Source organism: Typopeltis vanoorti, chromosome 10 (genome assembly GCF_054136105.1).
Source record: "Typopeltis vanoorti isolate ZY-2024b chromosome 10, IOZ_Tvanoo_1.0, whole genome shotgun sequence".
Classification (NCBI taxonomy): domain Eukaryota; kingdom Metazoa; phylum Arthropoda; class Arachnida; order Uropygi; family Thelyphonidae; genus Typopeltis; species Typopeltis vanoorti.
The window spans coordinates 113,456,578-113,479,728 of record NC_143558.1 but is presented as its reverse complement, the minus strand read 5'-3'; the positions used below and the strand labels follow the sequence as shown (position 1 = coordinate 113,479,728).

General features: G+C 34.0%; 1 protein-coding gene across 2 annotated transcripts in view; it reads right to left on the bottom strand.

Annotated features, from left to right (window-relative positions):
- Window positions 1-396: 396 nt before the first annotated feature.
- Window positions 397-23,151, bottom strand: part of Acf (ATP-dependent chromatin assembly factor large subunit) — a 383,051-nt gene continuing 360,296 nt past the window's right edge. For both annotated transcript variants that reach the window (XM_090399798.1, XM_090399799.1), the window contains 2 exons: window positions 10,236-10,381; window positions 397-1,223 (listed from right to left, as the gene is read on the bottom strand). In XM_090399798.1, coding sequence (XP_090255924.1) covers window positions 957-1,223; window positions 10,236-10,381 — 413 coding nt within the window. In that variant the 3' untranslated portion in view covers window positions 397-956. The remainder of the gene's footprint in view (window positions 1,224-10,235; window positions 10,382-23,151) is intronic.

The window sequence follows — 23,151 nt, the reverse complement described above, 5'->3', positions numbered from 1 at the left end:
CTCTTGCAGCTGATATTGCACATATCACATGTTTTCAAATTAAACCGTTCTTGAGTTTTCCTATAACTGTATTGACAATGGATATGAAACTTAGCCAGAAATTTTACAATAAAAATATCAAACATGTTTCTGGTATTAATACTTTACAATGAATTCTTCCGATTATGTCTCAATTTTCAGAAGAAAAAGCAATCATTTCTGCTTCAAAATGTCATAAAATAAATTTCATTAAAAACCCCCAGAGTTCTTTTTCGGACACCCTGTGTATATTATTTTCATGAGAGTAGAACGGTCATGATAGTTTACATAATGGTCTTTGAATACTCGTGAGCAAGTTACATTCCAGAATAAATAATAACAAATACAACTTTTTGTAAAATAAGTACCAACTTTGCTAACAATAATGAAACAATATTTTATTCTTCTAGCAAATGACGTATTTATTACTTTTTACATAACATACTTAAAGTTAAAACAATGAGAAATTTGAATCACTAAATTTTAAATAAATCATTTACTTCTGTAGGGCTGGTTTTTAATAGGCATACTTGATTAACATTTTCAGCAGCCAAAGCAACATACAAAAAATGCACAATGTACTAAATTCAGATGCTTCCATGTTTAGCCTTTCAAACTGAATGAAATCAGAGATTAAAAATCACATCTTAATAAAGATATTTAAGCGATATCAAACCAGTGTACAAGAGTATTTTAACTTATGTTTCACCAGGTCTTAACAAACCCTTAAGTACGACCCATGTCTTTTATTGAGGGGGTTCGATCTTTCCTATTGCAATAGGATGCTATGTACACAAGCCACCATCACAAAATGTCTGTTAACATTGTTGCAATGTTAAGGTAGTCCAGAACATGATCCAAGCTTCTGCTCTCTCTCTCGGTATATATATATATATGTATATATATATAAACATTTTAAATGTGAAGAAAGTTATTACTTATTCAGCATCATTTTCACTTTGTCCATTTTCAATCTCTATACTATCAAGACCATATTCCCGTAATAGTGCCTGAAACTCTTTGGCTAATCTTTGACCAGCCTGATATTCTTGGCTGATTTGAGGATTGAAGACATCACAGTTCTGAAATATAAGATACACATCCAGTAGGAATTCTTTGTTGCTTTGGTAATGCATATTGTTTAACTTAGAATGAATAGTACCAAAATCCATGGGTCTTTTAATAACTTCATAATAACTTGGTACCTGTAAAAAAAAAAAAAAGTTTTCAGAAAGCTAACTCATATACAGAAAACACACACACACCACCATAAACTAAATGACATGACAACAAAACAGTGTCATTTATTTTTTTTGCATTTGAACTAAAAAAAAGAGGGGAAAGAGCCCATTTTTGAGTAATGTCAATGCTATCTTGAATGTACAGTGGTGTCTCGTAGTTCGTATTTAATTCGTTCCAGAAACCCGTTCGAAGTCCGAATCAAGATTTTACATAAGAAATAATGGAAAGTGAAATAATCCGTTCCCATATCCAAAAAATTTCAATACTTTTTTTTTTTCTATTTTAGGTTTTTTAATGTTAATAACTTAAAAAAAATTAAGCAAAATAATCTTATATTTATTTTATTAATTTTAATTATTACAACATAAAAATAAAAGTGAAGAACTTTTTTTAATATAAAATCACTCAGACAAAAATAATGCACCTGTTGTTAAGCGTCTTCTTTCTGCTTCTTAGCTGGAGTTGAGAATGCTGATTCACGTTCTCTTTTTTCTGCAGAGAAGAATCTATCTAATGTTGTTTGGCGCTGACGATTTTCTTTGATATTTTTAAAATAACCTATCACGTTGTCATCGAATAAGTTGATATTCCTGGTCACTATTGTCTTATTAGGGTGCCATTTTTCCACAATAGCTTGTGTTCTAACCCAAACAGAGAACAATTCTTGAAGGTCGGCATTGGAAATGCATCCTTCTCTTCCATAAAAATTTCTTTTTCCACTTCTTTTTGTTGAAGAAGAACTTCAACATCATGAAGATGCTGACGTTCTTCTGTGCTGAGTTCAGTTTTATGATCATCTATTAACTCCTCTACATCCTCATCACTCACCTCTAATCCCATAGCTTTACCCAAAGACACAATTTCATTTACAACAGACTCTTCTTCACAGCTTACTACTTCACTGACTGAAATATAATCTGGCCAGAGTTTTTTCCAAGCAGAAATCACTGTTTTAATAGAAACTTCTTTCCATGCCTTATCGACAATCTTTAAGCAATGAAGAATGTTGTAATGCTCTTTCCGAAATTCTTTAGAGTCAGTTCTGCGGCACTGGTTATTTCAAAGCACTTTTGAAACATAGCCTTGATATAGAGTTTTTTGAAGTTTGAAATCACTTGCTGGTCCATGGGTTGTAAAAACTTTATCTTGATGAAACTGAATTCACCAACTAAATCCTCCTCTATACTTGGGGGATGAGCAGGAGCATCGTCCATCACTAGAAGAGCTTTTAATGATAGATTTTTTTCAGTAAGATAAGTTTTTACAGTGGGAGCAAATTCTTGATAAATCCACTCAGTGAAAAACTCTCTGGTAACCCACGCTTTCGTGTTGTCCCTCCATATAACATTGAATTTGCTCTTCATGGCATTGTTCTTTTTAAAAATGCATGGATTTTCAGAATGGTAAATGAGCAAAGGCCTTATCTTACATACTCCACTAGCATTACCACAAAGCAGCAAAGTAATTCTATCTTTCATAAGTTTATATCCAGGTGCCGTCTTTTCTTCTTTTGTGATATAGGTCCTTTTGAGCATTTTCCCCCAAAAAAGACCCGTTTCATCGCAATTAAAAACCTGCTGAGATACAAATCCCTCGCTATCTATGTACTCCTTAAAGGTTTTTACAAATTTGTTCACTTCTTCTACATCGGTACTCGCAACCTCTCCATGTATGACAACACTATGGATCCCAGTTCGTTTTTGAATTTATTGAACCAGCCTCTACTTCCTTTAAACTTCTCATTTTCAGTCCTAGTCTCAGGTGTGCGTTTCTTAAGTTCACTATGCAGATGTTTGGCTTTCTCACAAATAATTCTCTCAGTAATAACGTCACCATGTAATCGCTTCTCGTTTATCCACACTAAAAGGAGTTTTTCCATCTCTCCAATAACATGTGATCTCCTGGAGGTCAATGTTGTCACACCTTTACTCACATTTGCTGCTTTTATTGCTTCCTCATTCTTAAGAATGCTACTTATCATTGACTGACATTTTAAACACCATTGCCAGATCTGTCAAACGTGTACTGCTTTCGTGTTTCATGATAATTTCTTTTTTTTCATCTCAATTGTCAATACCACAACTTTTCTTTTAGGTTTTGTTCTTTCTGCATTCTTGGATGCCATGGGCAATAAAAAAATGCCAAAAACAGTTAAAAATTCTCTACACAAACGTATCGTGCAATGACTAGGCTGTGTAAAGTAAGGAACAACGCACAGTAGAATGAGACAGACAAATTAGTGGGGGGGAGAAGCATGCCCAATGGCGTGCCGAAACTGTCTAATGCTATATGACTGAGTTCACTATAGTTCGAACTTAGAAACACCTTTCGAACTGCAAATCAAATTTCTTGCGTTCTCAAGCGTTTGAAATCTGGAACGTTAGAAGTACGAGGTACCACTGTATATGATTTTGACAGCCAGCTGAATATTTATTACAAATTTTATATGTTTTGGACCCCTCCCCCCTAATGATTAAAATATTCCACAATTATGCTTTTTACCTTTATAATGAAAACAGGAACCAATGTTTTGTACAATTGGCTGTAAGTTTTTCTTTAATTCAGGCAGCTTCAAATGAAAGAAAAAAAAAGTTGACAATCTTTTGTCATAATATAATCAACATTACTTGGATGAAAATAAGAAACCTGATAGTATAGTATGGTCCAAATGGCATATTTGGGATATGCATTTTCATACATGCAAAAATGAATTGTTATATGAACTAATGTTGGTAAATGATGTTCTTGTATAGAGGATTTACTAGGACCTCAGAATACTGCAAGTTAAAAAAGCATATTTGAATGATTCTTTCAGGTAGAACACTTTGTGAAGAGAAGCATGAAGTTTATGAAACTGATGCAAAAAACATCACGAGTTGAATGAGAGTGGAAGTGTTAGCTGTTAATCATAGAAATGAAATCTATGTTATGGTCTTTAGAAAGAGAAGTGAATTGCATGAACTTCTGTTAGTTTTCTACGTGTAACTAAAAACCATGAATTACTGCTTGGTTGTCTTAGGATAAGAGAGAAGTTAATAATAGCCTTTCTTTTCTTAGATTTGCATATCCCAAGACAACTGACTGTGGCGAGGAAACATATCCAGGTTTCTGAAAATTATATATATAGTCTTTTTCCATCTGGTTGCTAAAGTGGTAGTATTTCTGTGCTGTTTCTCTACATTTTTATTACATTCTTTCATACAAATATCCTCTAAGCATTCCATCTCTCCAATGTAACAGATACTGCACACAGGAAATTTTACATAAAACCTGGTCTCTTAAGTGATGAATGAAATTGTTTTGGTGATGATCTCAGCATCGTGGAGACGTCTGTCATCTACATGAGAGCAACTTTTATGGCTGTATCACTTTAACATGTTAGAAAAACTGCACCTTTACACCCTGCTTTTTTCTTGCATATGTGCCAAAAACATTTGATGGCCTTTGTAAAATGTTACCGACAGTTTTAAGATTATAACCATTGTTTAGGAGCACTACATTGAGGTAATCCATTTGTGGTTCCCCTTTGTTACTGTGACTCAACATGGTGTACACTCCTATTGAGTGACGATATCTCGGCAGTAAAGAATGGCTATAATTTTGTAACCATCAATAATATTTTACAAAAAAAAAGCCATTAAAGTTCAGTTTTTTTACCTCAAAAATTGCTAATGTGTTACAGAAGTACAACTTAAAAGTTGCCTTCACACTGATGATAAAAGTAATCATGAAGCTGAGATCATGAAAACAACTTTATTCATCACTTAGGAGACCAGGTTTTATATAAAATTTTTCTGTGTATGCAGTATCTGTTTACACTGGATAGATGAGATGTCCAGGAGAGAGATTTGCATAAGAAGGCATATTAAAGATGTGGAGAAAAGGCAAGTGCACAAATCCATTTTAGTTTTTCATATTACTAATGAAAAATATCAGGTACTTTGGCAACTCACCATTCTAATGAATGGAAAAGTCAACAGTTATGTAAATTCAAATTGAAAGCTGCTGCTGAATTTGTCATTACACATTGTAAAAAAAATTAAGTCCTTATATTTTAAATCATACATATCCTTATACATAAAAGACCTAAGAAGCTGGGAACTAGGTTCTGATAGAGATTACATAACGGTTCAGTGATGAACCATGCTTATGAAATCCCAAAAATGATGGTAAATCAATTTAATGACAATTTATTTTTACGAATCAATCTTTAAGACAACCACAAATTTTACACTTATCGCTGATATCTTACATGTTACTTTTACTTTAATATAAGTAAGGCGTAAATATAGAACACATAAATCACAGCAGGTATTTTCTTTAACTTTACAAATATCTTCTCGTACAAGACAATCGGTAAAGCTGATATTAACACCAGTCTTTGGTTTGTATATATGTTATAAATCATGCGATCACAGAAGTAAGGTTTCATTAGGATTTAAATGGAAAAAACTGCATGCTTATTTTGCAAAATATTTATATACAAGGGGGGGGAAGGCTGAAAAGTTCTGATAAACACCTAGAACAAAAATGATATTAAAGAAACTGATATAACCACAAGAAAGAACATATCTTAAAACCCTTTAACCCCCTGTTGCAAATTTGTTCTTTTTCTTTTAGGATATATGACATACAAGAACACAAAATGAATTAATTTTTATTTTAGGTGTTTATCAGAACTTTTCAGTCCTCCCCGTTCCTCATAAGTATATTAACATACTAATTAACATAAAACCCTAAAACAGCTCACGTTTTATTAGTATATTTTAATAAAAATGTTCCTCACTCAAGACACCATGTATCAAAATCCTTCATACTGAATCTGTAACTGTGGCTTCATTCTCTCCAACATCTTAGTTTAAGAATTTTTTTTTTTTTTTTTTTTTTTTTTAAATTTCAAATATCCTCTTATACATCAACATCTATAGCATTTTATTCTTGACGAAGTATGGCATATAACATAGAAAACTTGCTCACTGGACAATTTTTCATACATTCAAACAGAACTTTTCCTACTGTGAAAGACTTGAAAAGTTTTTATTGTTTGTCCCAGCTTCCCATTTTTTTATTTGTTACATTGAGATCATTAACAAATTTCCCAATCCTCTGCATGGTTCAGACCAAAAAGCTGAAGTTCCTAGTAGGTGTTAATGAACATTGTTAAATACTTCTCTAATTAATAAATGTTAAATAATATTCATAATTAATCCCCCCCCTTTAAAAAAGTGGAATGTAATCAAACTTATGACATAGTAGTATCTTCAACCTGAATTTGGTGCTTTCTGCTTCCATGGTTATTTTAGGAAATCCCGATTTATTATTAAAAAAGTATCTTTCTTATGTGAATGAATGATGCGAGCATTTCTAATGAGAAAGCCCCCCCCCCTCCAATAAGAAGAATGGATTTTCATGAGCTGCATTCTAAGATTAATACATATGTCAACAAACATACATTATACGAAATTTTTTGTTTTGCTTTCTAGATGTCTACAAAACAAAATATGAATGAGCAGTCAATAAGTTTGCCTCTTCTCTCACTGGTTTCCACATTTTGCAAAAAGACAAAGTAAAAAAGAAAGAAATAGGCAAACAGAAGTTATAAAAAGTCACGCCTCAAGAATTTTTAATTAAGAAACTAATAAACTGTCACAGGCTTAGAAGATAAGTTTATTTTTAATAATTGTAGCATTTCTGTAAATTAAGAATTGTTTAAAAAACCTTAAATGGATAGGTCAATCATAGATGAAAAATAAGCAATTGAAGAAAATTATCACAAAATTAAAAAACTAGGAAAATATCCAAAAAAGAATGAAGAACAAATAAAAATCTTTCAGGAGACAAACACCATGCTTTCATTCCAAACTATGTATTTTTATCTCCAGCATTGTAATCAAATTTTAGTGATAATAGCAACTTACCTAAGCTTCTTTGTGTTAGTTCAGAAGGAAGTTGCAAATGTCCAAACAGATGTGCCTAGGATGGTCTGGAAACTCATCTTACTCAAATATTATGCAAACCAGGAGCCCTTCTGGCTCTAGCAGTGAATGTATTGTACTTGGGCAAGAGCATGTTTAAAAACAATTACATTTCGTGTAGTGGGGTATCTTTGAAAGATAAAAGATATCCCAAGCTTTATTTTGCACTTTCTTGGCAGTATACATCCTGACTTCTACTGTGGTTTGTGGAAGAACTGCAAGGTTGTATCACCACCATATATGCATACTTGTGTGTATGGGGGGGGGGGGGAGGAGGTTAAGCATATTACAACACTAATGATGTAACCTTTTTATGTAATAGTAACTTCCTATCAACAATTTCCCTTGAAATTAATGTGTTATCTGTCAGGATGCCAATATTCTCAGATCTTATACTGATAAAAAACACCTGTTTTGCTTACCTTTCTTCTCACAATTCCTGAATACTAATAATGCCAAGTTAATTCTTAATATCCTTGTTCTCTCCTAATTTTTCTCACATCTCACACTATGATCTTCAGCCCTTGATCAAGTGTTTTATTTTTAACCAAGCTCTTGGATCCTAAAGTTAAACACCATTTTGAACACAGGCTTGTATATAGTTAGTTTAGCATTTTTGACTAATTTCTCTCTTATTCCATATAAATTTATTTAGCAAACTTCCCACCATACTGGATTTGATAATTTTGTCTATTTCTATATTTAATTTCATCCTCATTAAAAATTTTACCTATAAAACTGACATGTTTAACTTGTTCTATCAGTTCTCCATTCAGGATTGATGTTTTCAATGTCCCTACCTATTTTCATAGTCTTCATCTTTTTTTATTGCTGATTTTCATACCAATTTCTTAGTGTAATTATATTATTCAATTTAGAGAATTCTGCAGAATTGTAATGGATTTATTTAGGAGTATAGCTACACCTGCATAAAGTAAAGAGCTGATATTAACATCTCCAATTTTGATATTAATTAATTTCCACTTTTTTTTTCCATGTTATCCATATAGACCAGTGGGATCCACCAATTTTTACACAAGATCTACTTCTCCAATAAATATCTACTGCAATTGACTTTATTTATTTAAAAAATTATCTATTGGTTTATTTATTTTTTACTTAATATTTTTAATTGTTTAACTATGCATCATCCAAAGAAACAAAATGATGAGAGGGACTGCTAAGAAGCCGAATAGCCCTTTACTGCACATGTATACTCTGTTCTTTTTCATAAATGTTGAATATGTGGGAGTGGAATGCATGCAACAAGTATAGTATTATATGGATACATGAGTGGTGAGTGAATCATTCAAGCAGAATTATTTCTAAGAATAGATGTACTTTTAGTAATATTATAAGAAAGCAAGCATAATCTTACTTTGAATTCTACCGTACAAATTTTTAACAAAGTGCATTCTTTAAAACTGTTGTCTTAAGAGAAACATATTAAGAATATATTCTTAAACTGACTAAAAATCTTTACATGATCGATGTTATGAACACCACCAATAATACAGATGTGGAGATAACATGCACACGTGTTTCACACTTAATTTAACATTATCTTCCTATACCTCCTTCAATTTCTAACCACCAACTTACACCTCAATAGGAGAGAAGCTAAGAATTGCAAAATCAAATTCTGCTAGGATGAAAAGATATTGCATGTATACTATGGCATTATATTTAATAAATAAGATATGTGAGTCACATTATTCATAAAACATTTTTGGCATGATTAAATATGAAAATCAGCAATAAACAGATAAATTATATGTATTTTATTCTCAGTTGTGAATTTATAGAGCAGGGAATTCCTTTTAGTTATGCACTTTTTTTGTTTTTAGCAATAGCAAAATAAATACAGAATGTGTAAGGAGAGCTGATTTGAACTAATTTGACAGAAAGTTCTCAATAAGGAACAATACATGAAATCTTTGTACATCTGTTGCAAGGTATATATAAACATTACATTGGATGCCAACTTTGTGAAAACTCACCATTTCACACAGCACTGAAAATTACATGCAGTAAATATTATTCAGTATAACTGCATCTTGCACAAACTTTAGCAAGTTCTGATATCTCGAGAACAAGATGTTATAATGAGTGAGTTTGTTATGATGTTTGCTGGAGTGAGAGTCACTGAGAGTACTAACATGCAGATTAGATTTACTGCCCAGTTTGTAAACACACTGTTTTTACTATATGTGGATTCATATCCCACATAAGTTCTGTTTGCTACAAACTTGATATTAACTAGGTCTACCTACTCACTGATGAGACCTCAATAAAGGTTGAAACCGGTCTGGGTAGTGACCTTCTCTCATAATGTAGAACAGTAATACGGCTCCTAGGAGCTAAGTTCACATTATGGGTAAACATCAAGAATAGTGATTGGAGCTTGCTCCACCTTTGACACTACCTTAAGGGTCAGTTGCTGCAGTATCCAGGTATTTTGCTTACGCTTGGAATCGCCGAACTTTATATAGTTTCTACTATATTCGGCATGAAAACTCTTTGAGTTTCCTATTCGGCTAAGAAACGACATGGGATGTAATATCCCTTAACTTAAACAAGTCATATGTTGCCGAATTGAAGCCTTTGGCTCTTCATATATCTAATAATGAATGTTTTTAAAAGACTACTCTAGACAAGCTTGTAAGGCCTACTGGATTTATCATACATCTTGCATATATATTTAAAAAATTCTTTATATGATCAATATACGAATGCGACCCCCCCCCAAGTGAACCGAACAACAAGAATACACGTGTGGTTAATGATACAAACCCTAATCCTACCTGTTTTTATTAATTAACCATTCTTTACAAGCACTGTATATCAACATAGAAATGTCTCCCACTCCCACACATAACTGAGCATGAAAGAACAGTTTTTCTTGCTAATGGAAATGTTTATCTATTTCATTACTACATAAACATCTCAAGTTACTAAAAAATATCAATAATATATATATATATATATATATATTCTTACCTCTTTCTTACTAACAGGACGCTGAAAAGGCCAAGAATCAGAATGATGTGTTAACTTCATAACAATATCAAAACAGGCTTTGTAATCAAGAAAATACGAGATATCATTTCTGCGACTTTGAGAAAGTCTCCGTGAACGATTTACACCTAAGTTAGTGATATAAAATTATGAAAAAACATGATACCAAATTAAGGAATAAATTTCATATATCTAATTCAAGTCTAAGAAATTTTAAATCACTAAGGAAAAGAGATGCTACTGATTTAAAATCTTGATGAACATAGAAATCTGCAACCTACAAATTTTTGAATACTAACATGATTCTGCTAAATCACATAGCAAAAAACATGCCTGCCACTCGAAGGCAAAATTTTTTTTCAAACTGATTTGAATATTTCGAAGAAATCTTAAAACTTTTGTTTGCAATTCTACTGAATAAAAACTAGCCTAGAACATGTTGAATTATGTGTTTTCTTCAACTTAAGAAGTTTCTGTTAAACACAGATTCTTCTGGAACAATACAATAAAAAAAAAACTTCACAAGTTCTTGCCAGTGTGAGAGACTATTCAAAGAATGCTAAAGCTTTTCACAACCAACATAATTTTTTTTTATTATTTGCACAGAGTACTGAAAATATTTAAAAAACATTACGAATTACTGATTTTGTTGTTACTATTAATCTCGTATTCAAGTTTTTTTTTTATATATGTAAATGTATTCCTTATCCATAACCATATGTTCATATAAAAATATACAACTTTTTAAGTTACTTCTTAGATATACCATATGCCTGATTGGTTGGCATACCCACTCCCAACTATTTCTAGGCGTACATGATTGTTTTAGGTGAGGGAATGAATTTCATTGCCTGTGTGAAACCACTGCACCACTTACTGAAAAAGTTGAACATTTGGTCTCTAGAGAGGATTTCTGGACTATGTTGTAAAAAAATAAATATATAAAAAAAAAAAAAGCTCTGCATCCCATTGGTTGTGTTTAAATTGTTTCTTTGGAATCCTAATATCATTATTGACCCAAGAGCAACAAAAAAGAAGGAATGTTATAACAATTGTCTTCATTCCATTCTTGCTTCAAATCTATTCGCTGCATGCTCACACGATGAGATACTCATCACAAAACAGGTGTACTGTATTAAAAATGTTTCTCTTCAAGTAATTAATGTATTATTCATTCATCCATTCATGTCTTTGGTAATAAGCGACTCGCTTCATTCACTACATGAGCACTTCCACACATAGCACTAAATGTTCTGCATTGTCTTGGGATATATTCTGTTTTAGAAATAAATATGCTAATATAAACATATAAAGAGGCCTACTATTTCATGATGTTGGTAAAAGACCACATCACCCAAAGTCACACATAAGCAAACATTATCAGCTGGTGAGAATGCAAAGATGCTACATCAAGGGAACAAAAGGGTGGATGGAAGGAATACAAAAATTAGAGCAAAATGTGGAAATAATCAGGAGTCCAAAAAAGACGATTTCTCCATTTAGTCCTTTCAAAGTCATACCTACCTCTGTTAATGATTGTTTTGAAATTGTTGTTGACTCAGTGTTAAGAGTCATATATTAACAATGGAAATCAAAAGCATACTCTGATATAAATGAAGAGCAGTGCAGTCTAGTCCTGACTCACTTAACTAATCACACTCTTAGCAAATTTCCAGGGATGAACCCCTGTGTACTGAAAAATTTCTCTTCACCAATCACATAAAACCCTTCTAGTAATTTATATGCTTCATTATATATGACTGATCTCATTTCAATTTTTGCAACCCACAAATGATCTTCACAAACACCATTCTACAGGTCACTAGTTGGCTGCTTCTGGAACCTCTCCTACACTTCCTTATCCCAAAATCCAGACAACCAAATCTGTGCACAGCAGTACAGATGTGACAACATCAGTCTTATAAAGAAAGATAATCACTTCTTTATGTGTTTCTGAACACTTAAGAGATCCTCTGTATAAGAGTTTGTCCCCCCCCCCTTCAATATGCTCTTTTAATTTAAACTCTGTCCATCATCCCCAAATCCTTGACCATATTAGTTTCCAGCAGTCCAGTTCTGTCAATGTACTATAAGCTGTGTAAATACATTGACAAACCAACTTTTGGGATGAAAATTACTAACTATTATAATAACGAATTAATTCACATAAATTATTCTTTATTCATAGAATTTTCACCTGAGTACCACAGGCATCATCAGTACAGGTACAAGGCTAATTAAACAATAACTGTTATATCCACAAAGTGCCACCTAAATAGCTAAGGTTAAATTTCCTAAATTTATTTAAATTTAATTATTCAATTATAATAATTATTTTTTTTTTATAATTAAATATATATGATTATATATGTGTATACAATTATATGTTAGGAAAGATTTGCTGCTTTATAAAGTACTGAAAATTCTACGAATAAAGAATAATTTACGTGAGTTAATTCCGTTATTATAATAGTTAGTAATATGTCTACTCACGGTATTTCCTTACTGAAACTTGGGATGAAAGTTACATACATACCATAACTTTTCATCACTTTACACATTAATAAACTGGCATCCATTATCCATATGTCAGTCTAAATCATTCTACACACCATATAAATGAATATTTCCTTTCGAAGCATTTCTTAAGCCCTATACAGTGCGAGTCATCTGCCTTCTCTTGATATTCTACTCCTTCATGCACTACTCTTTGATATCTGTCCACCAATTATCTATATATCCATATCATTAGGTTTAGCTATCTATCATTATCTACTCCAGTTTCATGCACTAACATCATGTAGCCATTTCCTCTATCCAACTCAACCGTGTCTCATAAAAGGTAAGTAAATTAGTATGGCATAACCATGAGGGATCACACATTCTGGTTTTTCTTGTAAATGCTGGCTGGACACCAAAATGAGTGCACAAAAGTGTTCACTCAGTCAGTCATGATCACATGATTGCTAACATAGATATGTAGCTGCCATGCACATACATGGCTATACTGATATGCACAATACTACTCACATACGTAGCAATGTATTAATGCTTGCTGATAAAGAATGCTGAAACCCCCCCCCCCCACAATCTTTGTAGAACATTTATTTTTTTTTTTTAAACTTTAAAGATACCACATTGTATTATTATATTTTTATTATATGAGTGCTTAAAAATGGATATACAAAAATTAAATATATATTAAATATATTTCTAATTCTATATATACACTATTACGATGAACAAGGTCACTGAATTTTGTAGTGCAACAGAAGTAAAGTACAGTTAGAATATAGCAAATACTGAGAGTGTGTGGACTGCAGATACTGGTTAACAGGAGAAAGATGGGTGATATAACAGTTATCTATAAAGGTCTGAATAGGGGTTGTAGGATATCATCTGATGAAATATTTTGTTATATGAAAACTGGGGAGAGAATTTGGGGTCATCCATCGAAGTTCAATTTGCATGCAGTTAGGAAAAGGGTAAGCACTAGACTCTTTTCTCACAGAGAAGTGAGTCTAGTGTGTGTGACATATGGCCCTCCTGTGAGTCCTTGACTACCCAGATATCTGAGATAATTTTTAAAAGGACAACCCAGATTTATTGAAGGTCATCTGATAAGTATCATAATTAACAATGTGTACTAGTAGTAGTAGTGGTGGTGGTGGTAGAGAGCACTGTGACCTCCGTTGTTGAGCATGTGCAATCTTAGTTGAGTTTAGACTGCGAGTCGGTGTTTCTTTTCGGCGTGTTGTTTGTGATTTTTTTTTAACTTCATTAAATTAATTTAACCCCAAAAAGAAACTGCGTGTTTATAAATGAATTAAAAAAGGATTATCCGTTTAGGAAAAAAGTTAGTGGTCATATTGACAAAGTGAAATGTGACCAGTACTCTTCAGAATTTTCTGTGGCTCATGGTGGGTGTTCAGACATAAAAAATCACTTGACACGTGCGAAACATAAGGCTAGTCTAGCAGTGACAGGAACTTCCTCAAAGATATTGTCATATTTTAAAGATGCCGATCCAAGTAACAAAGAATTTTTAATAGCTGCTAAAGAAGCAACTTTTGCATTTCATGCTGCTATTCACAATCTCAGTTTAAGTCTGCCGATTGTTCATCTAAATTGATATCAAAGCTTTTTGAAACAAAGTTTAGACTGGGTAGAACAAAATGTGAAGCTGTCATTGTTAATGTGATTAAGCCATTGTTGTTTCAGCAACTTTGTGAAAATTTAAACAAAACAAATTTTTTTACGATATCAATTGATTCTTCCAACAGGAAAGAAATTAAAACTGTGCCATGTGTTGTGCGGTATTTTGCACCAGATTGTGGTGTAAAAGTTAAACTTTTAGACTTTCAATCAGTTCCGGTGAAACTGCAGAAATACTGACAAACCATTTAATGTCAGTTATGAAACTCATAATATAACAAAAAAAAGTATTGCATTTTGTGGAGATAGCTGCAATACCAATTTTGGGGGTGTAAAACTGAGAGGAGAAAACAATATTTACAGTCGATTGAAAAAGGAACTAGGAAGAAATATTGTGGGCATTGGTTACGGTGCTCACATCATTCACAACTGTCTTCAAACTGCAGTTGATGTTCTACTTATTGAAATAGAAGCTTTAGTAGTCAAAATTTATAAATATAAATATTTCCACATTCGGTTCGAGTCACTCAATTAAAAGCCTTCTGTTTGTAGAGTATAAAAAGTTGCCATGTTCTTCAACATGGCAACACCCGTTTTCTTTCGCTACTTTCAGCTATTGACAGAATACTTGAAATCTATGAGGGACTGAAATCATCTTTTATTTCACAAGATCACTGTCCGGTGATGATAAAGCAGTTCTTTGATAATGATTGTGGCGAAATGTATTTGTGGTTTGTGCATGGGCAACTCAAATTGTTTAACAAATCTATCTTGATTATGGAAAGTACTAAAGCGAGTGCAACAGATATTGTCATTGAACTTAGAAAATTAAAAACAAATCTTGAGGAAAGGTGTGATAATAAATTTATACCTCAAGAAGTAAAAAAGCTTTTTAGAATACTGGAAAACAATGGAAATATTAATATTAATACATTAGTACAAGAGTTTACAAAATTTTATGACTGATGTCTTTCTTACATTGAGCTTTGGGAAAACAGTTTTGGTGGAGCAGAATCTTTTACTTGGATAAACATCAATGAATTAACTTGTTCGGAAATTGAAGCTTCAGGTGAAAAAATTAATAAATCTCTTGCAAATAATGCAATAAACATGAATGAACTGTTTGATGAAGTGGTATTGCAAAAACTTTTTGGTCGGCAAACTATGACATTTTGAAAAATACAAGTTGCGAAGAAAAATGGATACAACTATTCAGTCATTTCAAAGAAAATAACATTTCATTGCTCAATCTTGTCCAAATTATAGGATACATTTTCAGCCTGGCAGACACATCTTCACCTGTTGAAAGGATATTCTCAATAATGAATAATATATGGTCTGAAGAAAGAAAGAGACAGAATGGCTGAATCAACAGTAAAAGCTGTATTGCGCTGCGAACTTAATAGAGAACTAAATTGTAGTGAAATTTTTCTACGCGATTAAAAATAAAGAATTTTTAAAGAAAGTTCATGCTAGTGATAAATATTAATAACTTTTTAATAATAAGTTATGTTCAGTTAAGAGTAATTACAAATTATTAATACGAAATGTTGTTTTTTGTTAACCACTCTGTTATTTAGCCTTTGAATCATAAGTACTTAGAGTAGAAGGCGTTACTTTCTGTTTTGAGCAAACTCTCAAAAATGTCCCGGTTTGATAAAAAAATTTTATGATAAGTCCAAGTATGATCCCAAAACAAAACGTCACAGCATGCAGTGGAAAACCCTGCGTTCACCATGATCATCATTGAACAGGGACAATGGTCAACCAACAATGCTATTTAGAGCTTCTGAAAAAATTACAAGATTCTGTTTGGAGAAAAAGACCCGAAATTCTGCCATGTACCATCAATTGATATTATAGTTTAAGTCAGTAAGAATACAATTTGGTCAGCTAAATCCCAAATTGCCAGCCCATCCTCATTTGTTCAGTATCCAGGTAGATACCTAACAGGGTGCACCATAAGAAGGTGAGGATTAGACATTAGATCAGAAGTCCTGATGGTGGTTCTCCGCATTCCTTCAAAGGCTATGTGGAGGTCTCTTCTCAGTTATATAGCTTTGATCCTTAAGCTGGTATGGTAGGAAGTAATAAATTTATTACTGTTATTCCATATAAATTCCAAATAAATATATTACTCTTATTCCATATAAATTTATTTATTAATAAATAAATTTATATGGAATAAGAGAGAAATTAGCCAAAACACTAAATTAGCTGTATACAAGACAATGTTCAAACCAATTTTAACTTATGAATCTGAGAGCTGGGTCAGAAGTAAAACACTTGACCAAAGAATAGAGACCGCAGATATGAGAGCCCTGAGAAAGATTAGGGGCATGAACAGATGGCATCAACGACAATATCATATTAAAACTGAGGAAATTAAGAAAGAACTTGACATTGTTAGCAGAGCTAATCTCAGGTGGTATGTTCACTTAAACAGAATGGGAGAGGAAAGATTAGCAAAACAAGTGTTCTCTGCCAGGTTGGAAGGAAAAAGACCCAGAGGAAGACCAAGATATAGGTGGATTGATACAATAAAAAGTGCCTTAGAAGACAGAAATACAAGATCTGATAATATCAGAGTCTTGACTGGTAACAGACTGATTTGGAGGAAAATTTAGATAGGAAGTTAGTAACGATGTAAATTTTTCATGTAGTACTATATCCTGTACACCCCTTGAGGGTATATGCCAGGAATTTGATGACGATGATGAAAAAGACCTAGTCACACTGTGTTGTGATGAATCATCCATCACGACAATGCACCAAACCATAGTGTGCTCACCGTGAGAGTTTCTGGCAAAAAAAAAATTGATTACTGAATTAGGTCATCCTGCTTATTCACCCAACTTAGCTCCTTGTGATTTCTGACTGTTTAAAAATTAAAGACTGCACTAAAAGGATGAAGATTTTCTGACATCACTGATATCCAGCATAATGTGATAAAAAAAAACAAAAAAACTCATGAGTATTCTGGAAAAAGAGTTCCAGGCGTTTCCAAAAATGGGAACACTGTCTAAACCAGTGTATAAATGCACAAGGGGACTACTTCGAAGGCGACAGTAGCTAGTAGTAGGTTTTTAGAGGTGAATTCCAGGAATTAAATTGTCACACCTCGTATGCCTGATTTGGTTAGCCAGAATCAGGCATCTCACTAATGCTTATAATCTGAGGCCCTAACGTATTGACCAAGGAAATAAACTCTACTGCTTTGTTTTTGATACTCCTAGTATTCATATATAGATATAATGAGCTACCTACATGTTCTTTTCTTGTTGATAAGCTTATACCTTGATAACACGACTATTAAATTATTTCAGGAAATTACATCATCATCATCATCATCAAATTCCTGCTCAAGGGGTGTACAGGATATGACAGTACTACATGAAAAAATTACATCATTACTAACTTCCTATCTACAATTATCCTCCAAATCAGTCTGTTACTTGTTAAGATGCCAACATTATCAGATCTTATATTTCAATCATCTAAGGCACTTTGTACCGTATCAATCCACCTATATCTTGGTCTTCCTCTGGGTCGTTTTCCTGCCAACCTGGCAGAGAACACTTGTTTTGCTAATCTTTCCTCTCCCATTCTATTTAAGTGACCATACCACCTGAGATTAGCTCTGCTAATGTATTTCTGGATGCTGACAATGTCAAGTTCTTTCCTAATATCCTCATTTTTAATATGATATTGCCATTGATGCCATCTGTTCAGCCCTCTAATCTTTCTCAGGACTCTCATATCTGCGGTCTCTAGTCTTTGGTCAAGTGTTTTACTTCTGACCCAGCTCTCAGATCCATAAGTTAAAACTGGTTTGAACACTGTCTTATATACAGCTAATTTAGTGTTCCGACTAATTTCTCTCTTATTCCATATGAATTTATTCAATTGACTTCCCACCATACCAGCTTTGCTGATTCTGTTGTCTATTTCTATATTTAATTTACCATCTTCAGTAAAAATTGTGCCTAAGTAGCTGAAATGTTTTACTTGTTCTACAGGTTCTCCATTCACAACACAGTTGACATTTTCAATGATTCTGCCTATTTTCATTGTCTTTGTTTTTGTATTGCTGACCTGCATACCATATCTATTACAACAGCTATTCAATTTAGTCAGAGAATCTTGCAGACTTGTAGCAGATTTATTTAGAAGTATAACATCATCCGCATAAAGCAAAGAGCTGACATTAACATCTCCAATTTTGATATCAGGTTTAATACCACTTTCCTTCATAATGTGATCCATATAGATAATGAATAACAGAGGGGATAATGTACATCCTTGTCTCACACCAGATTTAGCATTAAACCATCTTCCTGTACTTCCTTCAATTCTAACTGCTGATTTACAACTCAAATAAAGACTAAGTATTGCTTGATATAATGCCACATTGACACCATATAACTGCAGCATATTGAATAGCTTCTCTCTTGGCACCTTGTCATATGCCTTTTCCAGATCTACAAAACTTAAATACAGATCTTTGTTATATTCCCATGCTTTCTCGACTATTTTTCGTAAAGTGAAGGTCTGATCCTGACAGCCTCTATTTGGCCTGAATCCAGCTTGTTCTTCAGCAAGCTTTTCTTCCACAATTCTTTTAAACTGTTTCTCAAGTATACTTGCATAGATCTTGCCAGGAACACTCAGTAGGGAAATACCTCTGTAATTCTCACATTCAGTTTTATTTCCCTTTTTATATATGGGTACTATGAGAGCTCTACTCCAATCATTGGGAATTCTTCCCTCTGTCCAGGCTTTCTGAACTACGCAGTGCAGCCACTGTAAGACTTTTATACCACCATACTTCAGCATTTCTGGTCGAATATCATCTACTCCTGCTGCCTTTCCACATTTCAAGCCTTTGATGGCTTTTTCTACCTCAAGTATGGATATGTATTCCTGACTGCATGCCTGGTCAGTGTTTTTTACCACTGTGCTGTCATCACTGCTTGTTTCATTTAGCAGTTTTTCAAAGTAATTACTCCATACTTCAAGGATATCTTTTTCTCCTGTTTTCATGTCACGTTTATCATCTCTAACTCCTTTTACAGCACTCTTTTCCTCCATTCCTAAGCTTCTTCAACAACCTCCAGAATATTTTGCCACCTTCTTGATATTTATTTTCTATTTTCTTGCCAAAGTCCTCGCATGACTTTTGTTTAGCTAGTTTTACACACTGTTTAGCTTTCTTACATTTGTCTCTGTATTCTGTAAGAGTAAAAGCTGACTTATTTGCCAGGAACTTTTGATATGCTTTCTTCTTTTCCTTCACTGCCTCTTTAACTTCCTGTGTCCACCAGGGAGTTCTGATTTTTTTATCCTTGCACACAACCTCACCACATGCCTCTCTGGCAGAATCAATCAATGTTTTCTTCAGGGTTTGCAAGGTTTGATTCCTGTTCTCAAACTCTTTCATTTTCTTTTCAATAATCTTTCTGTATTTTAGTCTACAGTTCACATCTGGGAGCTGCTCAACTTTTATTCACTTTAAAACTTTCTTACATGTTATTCTTTTCAATATGAAATTCAATTTTATCCTGCTCAAGACTAAATAGTGATCACTTCCAATTTCAAATCCTCTGTACACTCTGGTGTCCTGCACCAGGGAGAAAACATCACTATCAACAATAACATAGCCAATGAGACTTTTATTCCTAGCCTCTTCTCTCCATGTGAATTTGTGCACATTTTTATGTTGGAACATGGTGTTAGTAATAACCAGCCCATGTCCCGAGCAGAAATCCAACAGATATTTGCCATTATTATTAGCTTTGCTCTTTTCTCCAAATTTTCCCAAAATATTTTTGTATGTCTCACAATCATTTCCTACTCTGCTATTTAGATCCCCAACAAGGACCAACTTTTCCTTTTTCATTGTGTCAGTTGCTTTTTCTAGAGCGTCAAAAAATTCCTCCATTTCTACCTTAGTAGAACCTTCTGTGGGACCATAGGCACAAATAAGTCTCATTGTCCAGTTCCCCATTCTCATATTTGCCCACATTACTCTACTTGAGACTGCCTGCCATTCAAGAAGATTAGCCTCGTATTTTGTGTTGAATACTATGGCTACTCCTTCTTTTCCTTGATTGTCATTGCCTGAATATAACATTTTGTATTTATTGCTCAGAAAGATCTCACCAGTTTTGGTCTTTTTTGTTTCAGTCACCCCCTATTATGTCGATCTGGTACTTATCTAATTCCTCAGCTAGCTCCATTTCTTTGTCATTCAGGCTTCTTACGTTGATAGTACCGATCTTTAACTCTGGTGATGTTGAGTTGGGGTTTGTTTTCAGATTTGTTCCAGTAGCTGACTTTTCGCTGTTCGCCCTGGTTCTCTGGCGAAAACAATGGGGGCCTTGTTTAACCGGGCGACGCCCCAGCCGGCATGAAATTTTGTCATGTTGTACCATCATTTTTTTTTTATTTTGGTTTAACCAATAAGAATACAATTTGGTCGGCTAAATCCCAAATTGCCAGCCAATCCTCGTTCATTCAGTATCAAAGTAGATGCCCAACAGGGTGCACCACGAGAAGGTTTGGATTGGACATTAGGTCAGAAGCTCTGGTCGGTTCTCTGCATTCCTTACAATTACAATTATTTTTTACAACATATACTAATTATTAATTAAAAGAAAACTTTATAATTAATACTTCCTATATTTCGGCAATGTTACATTGCCATCTTAATGGGAACGTAACAGTGTGATAAGTGCATGTAAGCACTAACAACGAGCAAATGACACCAAAGAGAGTAACTAAATGTTGTTCCTAGAGTCCTAAAGGTGCCCCTAGCGGGCTAAATTGGCTGATGTTATCATGATGCAAGCTTGCCAAATTTGTTGAGGTTTGGGAAGTTTTTTAGAGCTGAGGCTGATTCCATGAACAATCTTTCATATTTATATTTGCTGCAGTGTAGTAAAGTGGCTTTCTTCCATGTGGCAGGTATCCAGAGCATGGTCTGCAAGCCCAGAATGGCTATATTCATGAAACCGGGTGTAGGCTTTGTGTTCGGATATCCTGATATTAGCTGTCCTGCCTGTTTGGCTATGGTAGGACAGTTTACAGCTGCAAGGGACCTGGTATACTCCAAGTAGGTCTAGGGGAAGTGGCTGGTCTTTGGTGGAACAGATAAGGAATGCCAATTTCTTATATGGTTTGTAACAGGCCACCAGCTCATATTTCTTTAGGATTTTGATTAACTTTTCAGAGGTGCCCCGGATATAAGGAATGGTGATAGATTTAGTGTAATGTTTGTTATGAAGGGGAAGAGGGGTGGGGTTTGTGATTAACTGGTTTTAATATTTTCTGGATTTTTTTGGGGGGGTTTGTAGCCAGTGGCTAAGAATGTGTTAAGGATGTGGTTTAGTTCAGTGGTTAGGGCATTGTCATCTGAACAGATTAATTTTGCCCTATTAGATAGGGTTTTTATAACCCCATATTGTTGTGAGGGGAGGGGGGGGGAATTGCTGGTGAATGTATCTGCCTGTATGGGTTGGTTTTCTGTAAAAAAAAGCCAAGAATCCACCAGGCTGGTGTGTAATCAGAGTATCTAGGAAAAGAAGACTGTTGTTTTTTTTTTCTTTTTCCAAGGTGAACTGGATTCTAGGGTGTTGGTTGGTTAAGTGTATCTAAGTCATGTGGCCAAATAGCAAACACATCATCCATGTAGAGTAGCCAGACAGTGGATTTTTGTGGGTCTGAGTTTAAGGCTTTTTTGTTCAAAAGTCTCCATAAAGAAGTTGGCCAGGTGAACCCATTGCTGTCCTCTCCATCTGTTTGTAGAATTTTCCTTGCCAAACGAAATAGCCTGAGTTCATTGTGAACAGAAATAGGGCTGAGATATTGGAAGGAAATATGGCTTGGATGAGCTCTAAGGTATCTTTGAGTGAGACATTTGTGAACAGGGAGGAGACATCAAAACTGACCATTATGCAAGTATGTTGAGTTTTTTATTATTATTTTTTTTTTTTTTTATGTGTGATGGTGTGTTGTCAGTATAGTGTGTGAGTGCTTTGACTAAATGTTTGGGTAATTTGTAAGTGGGGGAATCAATGCCATCCACAACTGGACATAATGGCACATTTTGTTTATGGATTTTTGGTAATCCATATATTCAGGAAGGGGGGGGGGGGGGTTCCTGGAGTTAAAAGGCCTCAGGCCAAGAAGTAACTTTCTTAAGGAGCCTTTGGAGTGTTCTGATTTGGGAGCTAGTGGGATCATATTCAATAGGGAGGTAGGTAGACCGATTTAACAATAAAAAAGTAAGCTTACCTGTATAGTCTGCATGTTCTTTTGTATACTCTTATCTGCATTACACAGCGACAACTTGCAGATCTCTATTCTTGTCTAGTGTTTTATACATATAGATATCTTCGCTGCATGTTTGATGGGTCTGAACCGATCGAGGAGAGGACAATATAAGCAAAGTTGATATTGTCCTCTCTCCTCAATCATTTTCATGATAATTCCCATTCCACTCATTAGCACAATTATATAACATTGTTACTCTTGCACTCATATTCTCACCATTCCTCTCATTATAATTTACTTTCCCTGACTCTCTGTGTTAGGTCTCATACGAGTTATTAGTTTTTAAAGACTTCTCCATACAAAATAACATCCAGACATAAGCCACCACTCTTATACAAATCCAATCTTCTCTCAAACTCACTACACACACACACACACACACACACACACACACACACACACACACAAA